General features: G+C 46.9%; 1 protein-coding gene across 3 annotated transcripts in view; it reads right to left on the reverse strand.

Moving 5' to 3' along the window:
- The window catches only part of EVC2 (EvC ciliary complex subunit 2), a 126,908-nt gene that overhangs the window by 64,407 nt on the left and 48,589 nt on the right, over positions 1–13,912 (reverse strand). For all 3 annotated transcript variants that reach the window (XM_045998433.1, XM_045998432.1, XM_045998431.1), the window contains one exon: positions 1,894–2,218. In XM_045998433.1, the coding sequence (XP_045854389.1) occupies positions 1,894–2,218 (325 nt within the window). The remainder of the gene's footprint in view (positions 1–1,893; positions 2,219–13,912) is intronic.

Consider the following 13,912-nt stretch of genomic DNA (forward strand, 5'->3'; position numbering starts at 1 on the left):
CCTGTGCACTGAGCCTGGAGCAGCCCATGCCCAAGCGAGTTTTTCCTTCCTCTCCCAGCCAGCCGAGAGGGGGCGCTCTCGGCCTTGTAATTAGTCATGCTAATTCCACCCTTCAGGAGCAGAACTGGAATGTACTGGAATGGGAGTCCAGGTTTGTCTCATGGTGGAGCTGGTGCTGGAGGGCTTCACGACCTAGCAGAGTGCAGCCCAGATGGACACACACACACACACACACACACACACACACACACACACTCTGACATCACAACCTCCCTGAGCCATGCTCTCTGTGGGTGCACTCTTCCATGAATGAAGCCTTTCTACTCTCCCCATGATGATATCCTATGAACCTGTGAATATGTCTATTCTAGTATAGCTGAATGAGGTCACATCTTCTATACATGAAGATGCTTCATTAAACTATGAACTTCTTGCACCCAAGAACCGTGTTTCATTTCCTCAGTACTTCACTGCCTAGTCCATTGACCAAGAGGCAGACAGTGATCAATAAAGTCTTTCTAAATAAGTTTGGGATGGCTGGATGGACAAGTAGAAGAAAGGGTGGTGGGTAGGTAGATGGATGGGTGGATGCACAGGTGAACAAAAGGATGACAGGTAGGGGAATGGATGGCTAGATGTAGAGATGAACAGGTGGATGGAAGGGTGGTTGGGGGGTGGTTGGATGGATGGACTCTAGATGGATAAGTACATTGAAGGGTGGTAGGTGGATGAATGGATGGATGGATAGATGGATGGGTAGATGGGTGGAAGGAAGGGTGGTAGGTAAGATGAATGGGCAGATGTATAGACGGACAGGCGGATGAAAGAGTGGTTGGATAGATGAATAGGTGAACTGATGGGTGACTGGACAGGTAGATGGATAGACGGATGGGTAGATGGACAGGTGAATAGAAGGATGATAGGTAGAAGGATGGATGGATAGATGGATAGATGGACAGGTGGATGGAAGGGTGGTGGGTGTGTAGATGGATGGATGGACTGTAAATGGACAAGTAGGTGGAATGGTGGTAGGTGGTTGGATGAATGGGTGGATGTGTGGATGGAAGGGTGGTAGGTAAATGGATGAGTGGATGTATATAGGTGGACAGGTGGATGGAAGAGTGGTGGGTGGCTGGGTGGATGGGTGAATGGACAGGTAGATGGAAGAGAGTGAGTGGGTAGATGGATGGATGGGTGGGTGGATGAGTGGGTGGTTAGGTGAATGGGTGGATGGAAGAGTGGTAGGTGGATGAATGGATGGATGTATAGATGGACAGGTGGATGGAAGCATAGTAGGTGAGTGAATGGCTAGATGGATGGGTGGATAGATAGGTGCATGGACAGATGGATGGGTGGATGAGTGGGTGAAAGAATGATTGATAGGTAGATGGATGGATGAATTGCAGATGGAAAAGTAGATGGAAGGGTGATAGGTGGATGGATAGATGGATGGGTGAATGGACAGGTGGGATAAGTAGATGGATGGCAGAGTGTGGGTAGATGGCTGGATGGATGGGTGGATGGACAGACAGATGGTTGGATGGGTGGGTAGAAGAGTGGTAGGTGAATGGATAGATGGATGGGTGAATGGACAGGTGAACAGAAGCGTGTGTAGGTAGAGGGATAGATGCATAGATGGATAGGTTGGTCAAAGGGTGGTGGTTGGGAGGATGGAGAGAAGGACTGTAGATGGACAAGAGGATGGAAGGGTGGTAGGTGGAGGGGTGAATGGATGGATGAATGGCTGAATGCCAGGTGGATGGAAGGGCAGCGAGTGGGGGATGAAGAGATGGGTGAGGAGGATGGCTGGGTGGGTGAATGGGTGGAAGGATGAGCAGATATATGAGAGAAAGCAGAGAGGCGAGTGAAGCCCTCGGTTCAAAGCTGCCTTACCCTCTCACTGACTCGTTTCAGCAACTCCTCTGCCTCTTCCATTGCTGCCATCTCCCTCTGGTACTGGCTTTCAGTCTTCTTTCTCATTTCCAGGTCACATTCAGCCGTCAAGGCCACCATCTTCCGATCATACTCCTCTTGAATTTCTTTCTCCAGCAACAGAAACTGCTTTTTGAAAACAACACCCATCTTCCTCTCTACTTGGGGGGAGAGGTGGCCAGAGCTGGTCAGGTTCTTCAGCAGAAGGGCAATGATGTCTCTGCTGATTTGGGTTCGACAAGCCTCCAGGTCTGAGTCAGCCCGGTTCAGGGTTGCAATCTCCAGCCTGGGAGACACGAAAGCCAAGAAGACATGACTACTCGAAGCCACAGCAGAAACCGAAGGTCGCTCAGAGCTCTGAGGTTTTTACTTATTGTAGGTAAGGGCTTTCTTTTTCCCTTTTCCCTCCTCCTCTTCCTCCCTCCCTCCTGCTCCATTTAGGGAATCTGCAGGATGCCCCACTGGAAACTGCAAGGAATAGAACTAATACAAGGCCTGGTCCTTGTCAACAAGTGAAAATAACAACAAGGAGGCTGAGGAGAAAATGGATAGTTAATATATTTGGAAGATGGTAAACTGAAATTTATTTTTCTTTTTTCTGATTGAAAATTAATTTATGGGTATAACAACTAAATGTAATGCGGTACCCTGGATGGGATCCTGCAACAGGAAAAGGACATAAGAACAACTATGGAAATCTGAATGAAGGCTGGGCTTCGGTTAATCCTGTTGTATCACATTGGCTCACTGATTGTCGTAAGTGGCCTATCGTCATATAACATGTGAACAACAGGTAAATCCGAGTACAGGGTTTGTGGGAACTTTCCACACTAGCTTCCCAGTGTTTCTGTAAATCTGGAAGTGCTCTAAAAATAAAGTGTACTCAAGAAATATCAATGGGATGCTTCACAGGGCCCAGGTTCTAGAACTTGGTTGTGATGGTGGTTGTATGACCATGTGTTTTATAGTAACAGATCAGGCTATACCCTTAAGATGGGTGAATTTTACAGTATGCTAATACCTTTATAATTATATTATATCTCTCAGTGTACAATAATTACATGTCTATACAGCCATAAAATGATGCACAGAAAAAAATTAATTTATATTCATGATTAAAAATACCTGGAAAATAAAGACAGAGAAGATCTCACTCACTGTAAGGCCAACATTTCGACAGAACCAGTGAACGCATTTGATTATATTTGCTTCCAATTTTTTTTTTCTGTGCCTATGTTTTTCCATGGATGCATAGCCTTTACACAAAGGCAAGGACAATTTTGTCCATTTCTTTTCAATCAGCATTGTAACAGGTATCTTCTGGGGGTGTTTAAAAGCTGTAAAGTTTGGGTGCCTGGGTGGCTCAGTTGGCTAAGGGTCTGCCTTCGGCTTGGGTCATGATCCCAGGATCCTAGGGCTGAGTTCCCAGGTCCCTGCTCAGCAGGGAGTCTGCTTCTCCCTCTCCCTGTGCCCCTCCTCCTGATCCTGTTCTGTCCATCTCTCATGCGTACTCTCCCTCTCAAATAAATAAAAAATCTAAAAAAAAAAAAAAAAAACCCAAAACCAAAAAACTGCAAAGTTCTCCTTTACAATGGTTGCAAAATAATGGTTGTAAAATGGTTCACCTTGTGATGTACCATGATTCATTTAAACTATTTTTCTAGTGTCACATATTTGGGTTACTTCAGAAACTCAAAACCTAAAATAATCCGGCAGTAACTATCTTCGTAAAGAGCTTTTGCTACTCACAATGATAATCTGCACGAGATCCACAAATGAAATCACTGGATCAAATGTGAGCAACATTTCAAAGCCTTCTAGAATGTTCTGCCAAACCGCTTTCCAGAAAACTCCCCCAGCAAAGCAGTAGGATCCTTATTTCACCCCTCCCTCTACAATGCTTAAAAATCTTTGATAATTAGGTACGCCTGAGTGGCTCAGTCGGTTAAGCATCTGCCTTTGGCTGGGGTCATGATCCCGCTCCCTACTCAGCGGGGAGCCTGCTGCTCCCCCTGCTTGTGCTCTCTCGCTCCATCTCCCTGACAAATAAATAAATGAAATCTTTTTAAAATATCTTTGAAAATTTGATGGGAGAAAGTGGCATCTTGTTGTAAAAAGGTAAGTGTCTTAAGAAAACATTATTACAGAGATTGTCAACCATTTAAAAGTAGAGACAAGAGTATGACTCCCAATGCACTCATTACCCAACCTCAAAAACTGTCACTGGTTACCAAACTCATTTTAGTTACTCTCTTAATGTTTGAGCATTTTAAAAAAGATTTTATTTATTTGACAGAGAGAAAGAGAGCACAAGCGGGGGGAATGGCAGGCAGAGAGAGAGGGAGAAGCAGGCTCGGCGCTGAGCAGGGAGCCTGATGCGGGGTTGGATCCCAGGACCCCAGTGTTTGAGCATTTTAAAGCAAATCCCATGTTTTCCATTTTACTTGTAAATTCCTCAGTGTGCATCTTTAACTGTCAAGGATATATGCCTATATAAGCATGTGTATATGTGTATCAACGCGTGTGTACCTATTTTACCTAACCTTGATGTCATGATCATACCATATATATTATCAATCATACTTAAAATATTAACAGTAACTCCATTAATTAATATCAGTCATTAGTTAAACTATTTCAAATGTGTCAAAATGATTATTACAGTTGGAAATTTCATTCAAGAACCAAACAAGATCCCCTAGTGTCAGTTAAATCCACTTTATTCTGCCCCCCCAACCCCGTTTTTCTTTTATGCCACAGATCTGCTGGGGAGGCTGGGCTATTTATCCTGCAGAATGCCCCCCATTCTGCGTTTGGTGGATTCCATTCACAGGGTGTCACAGTTCCTCTAGCCTCTGTATTTCCTGTAAAGTTCTAGTTGGATCTTAGGTCTTGATTAGAATCAGACTTAATCTGCTGTCCAAAATACCCCGTAAGTGATAGCATGTGCTTCCTATCTGGTCAGATGGCGGGTCACTACTAAGAGAGATCAGTAGGTTCAAGGTGGGTCAACGTGATCCGGGCACTGTAAAATCTACCCACTTTCACCTAATGGCTTTAGCATCCACGTGTAACTGTCACTTAAACTCACGATTTCATTAAGGGTTGAAAATGCACATTTTCAAGTTCTATCACTACCACATTCTTAAAGCTGAGATTCTTCCATAATCCAGTTACTCTGACATAAAGTCTATAGACAGAAGGGATGTTTGAGCCTTTGCTAATGACAGTTGGTTGTCACAGCAACTTCCAATGGTGCCGAATGAGTTTGGGCCTATTATTTTGTTGTTGTTGTTGTTTTGGTTTGGTTTGGTTTGATATGAGAGGAAAAGGTTGATAAACTTTGGCCAAGTCCCTAAGAGAGTCTGAGCTCTCTTATGAGTTTTACCTGGAAAACTCATAAGGGAAAGAACATCAAATATGCTACAGGCAGCATGGCTTGGGGGGGACATGACACCTGATTGGTAGATCACTTTGGGATGGGAGGACCTGAAGGCAAAGCAAAGATGTCCACGGACGTCTAACAGGGAAGAGTGAGGTGACACTGGGAACTGGGCGTGTCCCTTTTGGGGAACCTGGATGTTCAGTCTGTGAGTTGCTACAGCAGATTCAGGCACCCCAGGGGATGAAGCTTTTAAGACAGGAAATCTCCCACACCTGCCTGAGGTTCATTACATCTCCTTGCAGCTGAGCTGTGTCATGTGGGGAAAAACCATGTGCAGTGTGACCTGGGGCAAGGGCACCCCTTCAAGGACGGCTGGCGTCCTCACAGCAAGCCATGTTCCTACCCTCCAGCCGTGTGCATACACAGGGTGAAGGTGGGGCTTAGAGGAGTCTTCCGAGTCCAGGGGTTTATTCAGCTGTAACATTCCATGCCTCTGCACAGTATTGCTATGAAATTACAGATTTTTATAGATTTAGTGGGTTTCAATCAAATGCAGAAATTATTCTTTTCAATGCTCAGATTTTTCCATCTTAGGTCAGACCAGCTCCTGTGTCCTTTGGACACAACCCAATTAGGCCAGTTTTAAACAGCAGCTCATGCACCTCGTCTTTCATTTTCTCCACAAGTGCTTACTGAACATCACATGTGCAGAGTGTCCCAGGTCACAAAGCAAGAGGAAAGCACAAGAGATGCTCTGGGCACAGAACGCATGGTTAAATGTTCAATGAACCAATGTTCCAAAGGCTCAGGAAAAAAAAAAAATGACTTCTCTGCTGAGACAAGACAAAGTAGATCTACATCTTTAAGGATGCTTCTCATGGCAGGCAAAATAATGGTCCCCCGAAGATGTCCACATCCTAATCCTCAGAATCTCTGACCAGCACCCGGTTACACGGCAAAGAAGAAACAATGTTGCTTGTCAGCTGACCTTGACCACAGAAATAGGACTAACAAGGGTCCCTAACAGGGGGAGGAGGGAGCAGAAGACAAGTGGGATCAGAAGGAGAGGGGAGGGAGGAGGCAGGGGTGGGTGGAATCATCATCAGCTTCAAAGAGGAAGGAGTGGCTTGTGCCAGGGAGGGTCGGTCTCAAGGATCTGGAAGAGGCAAGGAAATGGAGTGTCCCCTAGAGCCGACATCCTGATTATTCTTGGTGAGGCCCGTTTGGGACTATGACCTCCAGAACCATAAGACAAAGCCCTCGTGTTGTTGTAAGCCACCAAGTTTGTGGGAGTTTGTGACTACTGAATATGAAACTCATACACCTTGCCCAACCCCTCCCTCCCTCATTCATTCATTGATTCATTGATTAACTTCCTCAAGAAAATCTTGGGGCTGCATGTTGGGTAAACTGCAAGTGCTTTACCAGGAGCACGGGGGCTGGGATGAACAGAAGGACATCTACGTAGGTCTTTGTTGTCAAACCCCCTCCTAGCTAAGGGACCTGGGAACTAAGGACTTAGTTCCCCTGCAACATAAAGGGGACCACCCTCACAGGGTAGTGCTCATGGTTACAAGAGTAAGAAATATAAAAGGCACAGTGCAGGGGTGCCTGGGTGGCTCAGTTGGTTGAGCATCTACCTCTTGGTTTCAGCTCAGGTCCTGATCTCAGGGTCATGACATCTAGCCCCGTGGTGAGCTCTGTCCTTGGGGTGAAGTCTGCTTGAGATTCTTTCTCTCTTCCTCTGCCCCTCTCCACCCATGTGCTCTCCCCCTCTCTCTCTTAAATGAATAAGTCAAATCAATAAAGCAAGCAAGCAAGCAATCTTTAAAACACACGGCACAGTACTTCAAATTTTGTCCATTCCAAGTCACCCTCGTTTCCCTGTTCTTGGCTATCTTCATCCCAGGACACCAGCTACAGAACAGAGTATCGTGCACAGCTCGCCCTTCCCAGCTGCCTGGGGAGGCAATCTCCTAAGCACTTTCTGTTTAAAGTTTTAACGTTAATCCCCATGGATTAGCTCTCAGAAGTGACAACAATGAAAACTGCCAGGATGTTCCAAGGCCACAAAGGAAAGAACAATGTCCCTTTAAACCAATTAAAATACCGTGCAGCTAATGAGGCTAACTCTTATCTGTTAATTTCCCAAATGGCCACAAGAGAGAAAAACAAGTATTAGGAATTCATTGTCGACCTCCAGGACAGGGCGCACTGCTGAGGGAGTAACTCCCACTGTCTCTCGTGGCATTTTAAACTGTTTATAATGAAATGTGTGTAAAAAGTCCTAATGGTTCCATGAGACAAAGAGAGCCCCTGTGAGTCATACACGCTGGGCTGAATTCTTACTACAAGTCCGCAGAGTTGGCAGGATTCAAACACAGCTTTCCCAGGGGACATCCATTTTTTCCATGTCACAAAAATGTCATCTTGTCACCGAATTGTAAGATGCGTGTATTTGCAAAGGTTAGTTCTGCTGCACGCACACCCCATACCAACCATTCACCTGTTGTAAAGGAGGGTCATCCCACAGGAGCGTGAAACGATGACCCCCACAAGAGGCACTTAATAAATAAATAATAAAATAGAAACCATTCAAGTTTATTAACAGGGTCGCTTATGATGACCTCTTTCTAAAAGAAACTGCGCAGCATATATTACCCCAGACCTGATTAGTACTTTGATTAGCTACTGATGATCAAGAAAAGGGAATGACCTTCACGTCTTTTTCCTTATTTATTTCATGTAAACATTAATCGAGTTCTTACCAAATGGCAGGTAGGTTTGAGGACACAAAATGAGGATAGGATTTGCACACAAGGCAGAAAATGTTCCCTTGAATGTAAAAGAGACCCCATTAGCATGGAGGATAATTAATTCAGAAGGAAAAAGAAGAATCCATGCCTATTTTTCACAGTATAAATCCGGTATCTTCGAGTTAGCTGGGGTAAGCATAACCAATGAAAACCCACGAAAGCCAATCAGGACTAAGGAAACTGGAATTTTCCTTCTAGGAGTCAATTTCCACAGGCAGCTGATAAGGCAGGGAGGAGAGTTCCATGCCAGGACCTGTTAGGTCCCCAATGCTGGATCCCCCAATAATGGGTCCATGATTAAAGGAGCGAGACTGATACAAAGCGAAGGTCAAACAAAGCTTTATTTCGCGCCAAGCATTGAGAATCAAACCGACGGTTTGGGGCCACGCCTCTTACAGAGAGGGCGACCTCTCTCTCTTTCACAGACTAGCTTTTAAGGGCAAAGGCCATGTGGTTGGGCCTGGCCACGCACAGGTGGCCAATGAAATTGTAACACACAGAGAAAGCTGCATAGTCATGCTAGGTCACACATAAGTGACCAATTGAGTTACTATTGAGTTACTGAGTTACAATTTACTCTATAGTAGACATTTGAACCAGCCTATCATCTTGCTCAGAATTGGTGCCCAAAAGGCACCCAAAGGGCGGGGCCCATACTCCTTGGTAGCTAGGGAGATAGTATGCGCCCCCTCACTGATCAGATGTCTCCACCTGGCCTGACCCACCCTTGTATTTGGGCTTTGTTACCTGGGACTGGTTTCTGGGACTCGTTTTTAAGTAAGTCCCCTGGGGGGGAAGGGGGCAGGGACAGTTTAAGTTTTAAACAACAAATTATTGTTTAACCGGATGGAAGCGCTCTGGCTAAATAGGTCCTTACAGGACCAAAAATCATATTTGTAACTGTCGATTTGAGGGCCTGGACAACGCAAGTTAAGCGGGGAAAATACCTCCAGAGTATCTTCATTGTCAGAACTAGTAAGACTTAAATCAGATTGAAAATAGTCACTGTGAGCAGGTCATCAGTAAAAGTTAGGATTAGATCATACCCTTCTGGTTTTGTATAAACTCAAACAGACTGTAGGATTCAAGGGGTCACGGTCTGCATCCATCCTCTGTGACATTTTCCTCCTGTAGATCCCTTTGTTCAGAAGCCTGTCTGGGCCCGCCCTCTCCTGGCCTCCCGCTCCTTGAAGGGAGAATGGATGCCACCAGATCCTTACTATGGCCCGCTCCCCACTCACTTGCTGGCCACACCCCCACACACGAGTCCTCTGCAACAGAGAAAAAGAAATGAGCTTTCTTCAGCCCACTTCTAGTCCTCCTGGAACCTTCCTCCCAGCTCTGTTCAGGCACACACTAATCACCTCATCACAGAAGGTGGTGAGCGTTTCATCATGTCTGAAAGCACAATGAGCTTATGAGTCACAGCAACTCAGCCTCTAATCTCGGCATCATCCCTTCAGAGCTGGGCAACTCAGGGGAGTCACCTGATGTCTCTGAGCCTTGCTCCCAGGTTGGTTAATGAGAATATTATCAACCATGTCAAATAAAATCATTAAGAGGATTATTAAAAGTGCCTCTTATGTATAAGCTTTGTTTTAATAGCTTTATAAATATCAACCCAGTTAATCTTACAAAGTAGGTGATTAACTTTTTTTTTAAACGGGTGAAGAAAAATGAGGTGCAGAGAATTTAAAATACCTTATCGAAAGTAGCATAGCTATTAAGCGGCAGAGCAGGAATTTGAACCCATGGCATGTGGCCTCAGAGTCCTCAGTCTACCTTCTATCTACTGCCTCAGTCACACCAACATGCTCAAAGCACTGAGCCGTGCCTAGCACAAAACAGATGCGAGAAATTGCTGTTTCACTTTGCTCTTGCTGTGGGTATGTCTGCCATAGTCTTCTCTGATATCATTCTTTATGGCAAAGAAAAGAAGATGTGAAGGAAACATAACATAGAGATGGGGAAATGGATGGATGGGTGGGTGGGTAGATGGAAGGACATCTGTTTGGATGAGTGGATGGATGAGTGGATGGATGAATGGATGGATGGACGGACAGATGGATGGATAGGTGGATGGGAGGGTAGGTGGATGGAAGGACATATGTATGTATGGATGGGTGGGTGTTTGGTGGATGGATAGGTGGGAGGATGGATGGATCAGTGAGAAGGCAGATGGAAGGTTGTATAAAGGGATAAAGGGATGTAAAAAAGGGATGGGTGGCTGGGTGGATGGATGGTGGCATTAGTGAGTGGGTGGCTGGTTGGCTGGCTGGATGAATGGATGAGTGGACAGATGGGTTATAGCTAGCTGGCTAGATAGACAGATAACTCGTGCAACTCTTATTTGGAAAGACAGATTGTATTCTACCTGAAAAGCATCTGAAAGAAACTGTAGGATGAAACTTTTAAAGATGAAATCAGATAAACCCCGGGTGTCAGCTAGGTCATCTTTCCAACCAATGCTCAGATTTTCTTAATACCTTCACTACCAAGTCCCCAGCTTCTGCTTTGCACACACACACCTACACACACGTACACATGTGTGGGCACACACGTGCATACACACACATTCACATGATGATGGGGTGCTACCTGCTTCTCCGGGCAGGCTTCCCACTATCAGAGAGCTCAGACAGAAAAGTCTTCATCACCTGACATCCGCCTCCCTACAGCTCCCATCGTTGTCCTAGTCCCTCTGTTTTTTTCATGACCACCTCACAGAAATCTGGCAATTGCGATCATGTGCACACAAAGTATCTCCAACCCGGGCCTCACTGCCTTAGGCAGATGACACAGAGCCTTATGGGCTGTGGTGAGGGTTAGGGTTTTACCAAGAGCATGCCAGCACAGGGCTTCCAGCAAATGCCCCAGTCAGGGTCATGAAAAGAGCCCCCCGGCTGGTGTATGGACAACGGACCAGGGCCGGGGGATGGACGTGGGGTCAGTGCAGGAGGGCAGTGAAGACAGGGCGATGGTCAGGCCTCAGACGGTGGCCATGAGAGGGCAAGAGGGCAGAGGGGGAGTGGCCTGCAGAGGATGTTGTTAGTACGACGCAGACCATTCGCCTGGTTAGTCCCCATGTTTGCTCACATGAAACTACTCATGTATCTGGTTAAAACGGGAGGCATTTTCAAGGAGGACAAGCTGCCCACACGGAGATGGGGAACTGTGCTTGTCCCTAGGACTGCTGTAATAAACCGTAACCAACGGGGTTTCAACACCAAAACCAAGGGATTGCAAGGAGTGGTACCTTCTGAGGGTTACGAGCCTATGCCCCTCTCCTAGCTGGCAGTGCTCAGGAAATCCCGGATCCTTGCCTCTGTCTTCACAGACAGCTCTCCCTCTGTGTCCAAACTTCCCAGTTCTTATAAGGACACTTGTCATTCTGGATTAGGGCCCACCTGACAGCCCCACCTCCCTCAGCCCCATCATATCTACAAAGAAGCTATTCTGAATAAGGGCACATTCGCTTGACTTAAGGGCTTAGGACTTCAGTTTATGCTTTGGGGGGACACAATTAAACCCGTAACCATCTCCCAGGGATGGTGGTCCCTCACGATCAACAGGATATCCAAGTAGAAATGGGTTAGCCATTGCAGGAGGTGTGCTAGAGAAAACACTTCCACTCCGGGCCAGCAGTTTAAGCCAGATGATCTCCAGGATTCTTTGTAGCGTCAAGACTCTACAGACGTCCTCACTCTTCTCCCAGGGAGGAAGGGCCACCTTCATCACGGCTCCCTCCAGGACTTCCTGTTGGGACGCCACCTTGTGAGGAAGGCTGCTCCCCGTGCACTGACTTAACCCAGCGCTCCCACTCCACGTGGTGGTTTTGCAGGGACTCCTCACCTCCTTATATTTCACGTGTATTTACTTTACGCCCCCCAACCACAGACCGCGAATGAGCGCGAGGACTTTACTGTGGTCCCTGCTGTATCTAGAGAGTGCCTGGCAAGAGGAGCTGCTCACTAAATGTCTTCCAGACGGATGAACCGAAAGCCTAAACTCATGGGGCCACAATCTATCTGGGAGCCTGACTCCCTCCCTCTTCCTCTGGCTCCTCCATCTGGCCCCTCCATCTGCCCGAGGCCATGCCTGCCGGGTGAAGCCTCTCGGGTGAAGCCTCTCAGTTTCCGGTTTCCGGTGTCAGAGCAGGAGCCCTCCCCCACCTCCCCATGCAGTGCCGGGTCCCCTACCACCTGCACCCTGTACCATCTTGCAAAGACTGTCTGAGTCTACTCAGACAACTGTGAGTTTCTGGTTCTGACCCAGCTCAGCATCCACGGTTCATGGGAAATGGTTCTGAATGAGAAAGTGCCCGGGAAACACTGGTCGGGCAAGGGAATAAATGAGCGAAGCAGGAAGGAGGGCTGTGAGAGGCTGCCCTGCCAGCTGCAGGGTCAGCTTATATCATAATCTTTGGTAACAACACATCTACTAAAGAGTGGATGTCCCCCAGCATCAAAATACCCATGACATTCAGGAATCTCAAACTGATGTCCCCCTGGCCCCCAAGCAGACCGCAGCAATCAGGAGGGAGTATCCTCCCAAACAGTTCTGGGCACATGAGTGAACCAGGCATCTTGGAGAATTTCATGTGTTTGCGAAAAAACAGACAAAAATAGCAAAAACAACAAAGCTAGATTTTCAAAGTAAAAAGTCTGAACTAATCCCTGGGTAAGCATCACGACACGAAATCGATGAATACTTGAAAAGAAAGGATCTTTGCAAGTCCCACCGAAATTGGAGAAACAAGGGGGCTGGACAGAGTTCTGGGGTCAGTATTCACCTTCTCATGGGCCGACGGATCCCAATCTGGATCAAAGCCTGAAGCCCATGCCCAGCCGTCCAGCTTCCACAACCGGCCTGCCTCCCTCTCCAGCTGACAGCCCACAGCGTCCCACCCAGCCACAGGTCAACAACCCAGGAAAAACCTGACGGCCTGGAGTTTCCTGAAGTTTAAGTCCCTGCCTGAGTCACTGTTACCCCAGTCAGCCTCCCCAGTGACCAACCACACACCAAACCTCCAACACACAAACCTCTTCCAGCAAGAAGTGTTCTAATGCCAGGTCTTCAGAGGACCAGAGATTACTTCCTTCATGGTGCCTGGCACCGTATGTAATCACATACTTTTTCCATGTGATTCTCTCATGAATGCCTGTCTCCCTGACTAAACACTCTGAGCCCTGAGGATCAGGACCTGGCTTGTTGGACCCACAGTAGCATTGTGAGCCTTCACGCCCACTGTGGACTGAACAGTGCATGACATGCTCAGGTAGAGCAAGGAATTAGAAGCCAGGAGTCACTAGGTAACTGCAGCTCATTCCTGTGAACTCTAAGAGGCTGAGTCATACAAGGAAACTACGGAGTCCTATGGGTGGAAAAGAGCCAAGAACTAAAGGGTCTGGAAACAGGTCAATCACCTGTGCGTGCCCGGCCAGAGCCCTGGTTCTCAGCCCTGGGCATAGAGGAGCTAGTTAAAACCTCACCTTCCATGTGGCAAACAACATCACCACTCTGGGTTCAGATGAGGCCCCAGAGGCACAGGGTTGTACTCAAGGTCAAGATGATTAAGTGGCAGATTAGGAGTAGGGGAAAAGCACTGTGCACAAACGGTCCAGCCTAAATCCAGGCCACATGCTCTGCTCGCCAGGCAAGGAGATACAAAAACCTCTTCCATGTGCAAAAGATGTCTAGCCTCGTGCATGAGAAGGAAACAAGCAGATTAGAGCTACAAGGAAATGCCATGGTTTCCTATCAGCCTGCCACAGATAGA

Source organism: Meles meles, chromosome 2, assembly GCF_922984935.1.
Source record: "Meles meles chromosome 2, mMelMel3.1 paternal haplotype, whole genome shotgun sequence".
Taxonomy (NCBI): domain Eukaryota; kingdom Metazoa; phylum Chordata; class Mammalia; order Carnivora; family Mustelidae; genus Meles; species Meles meles.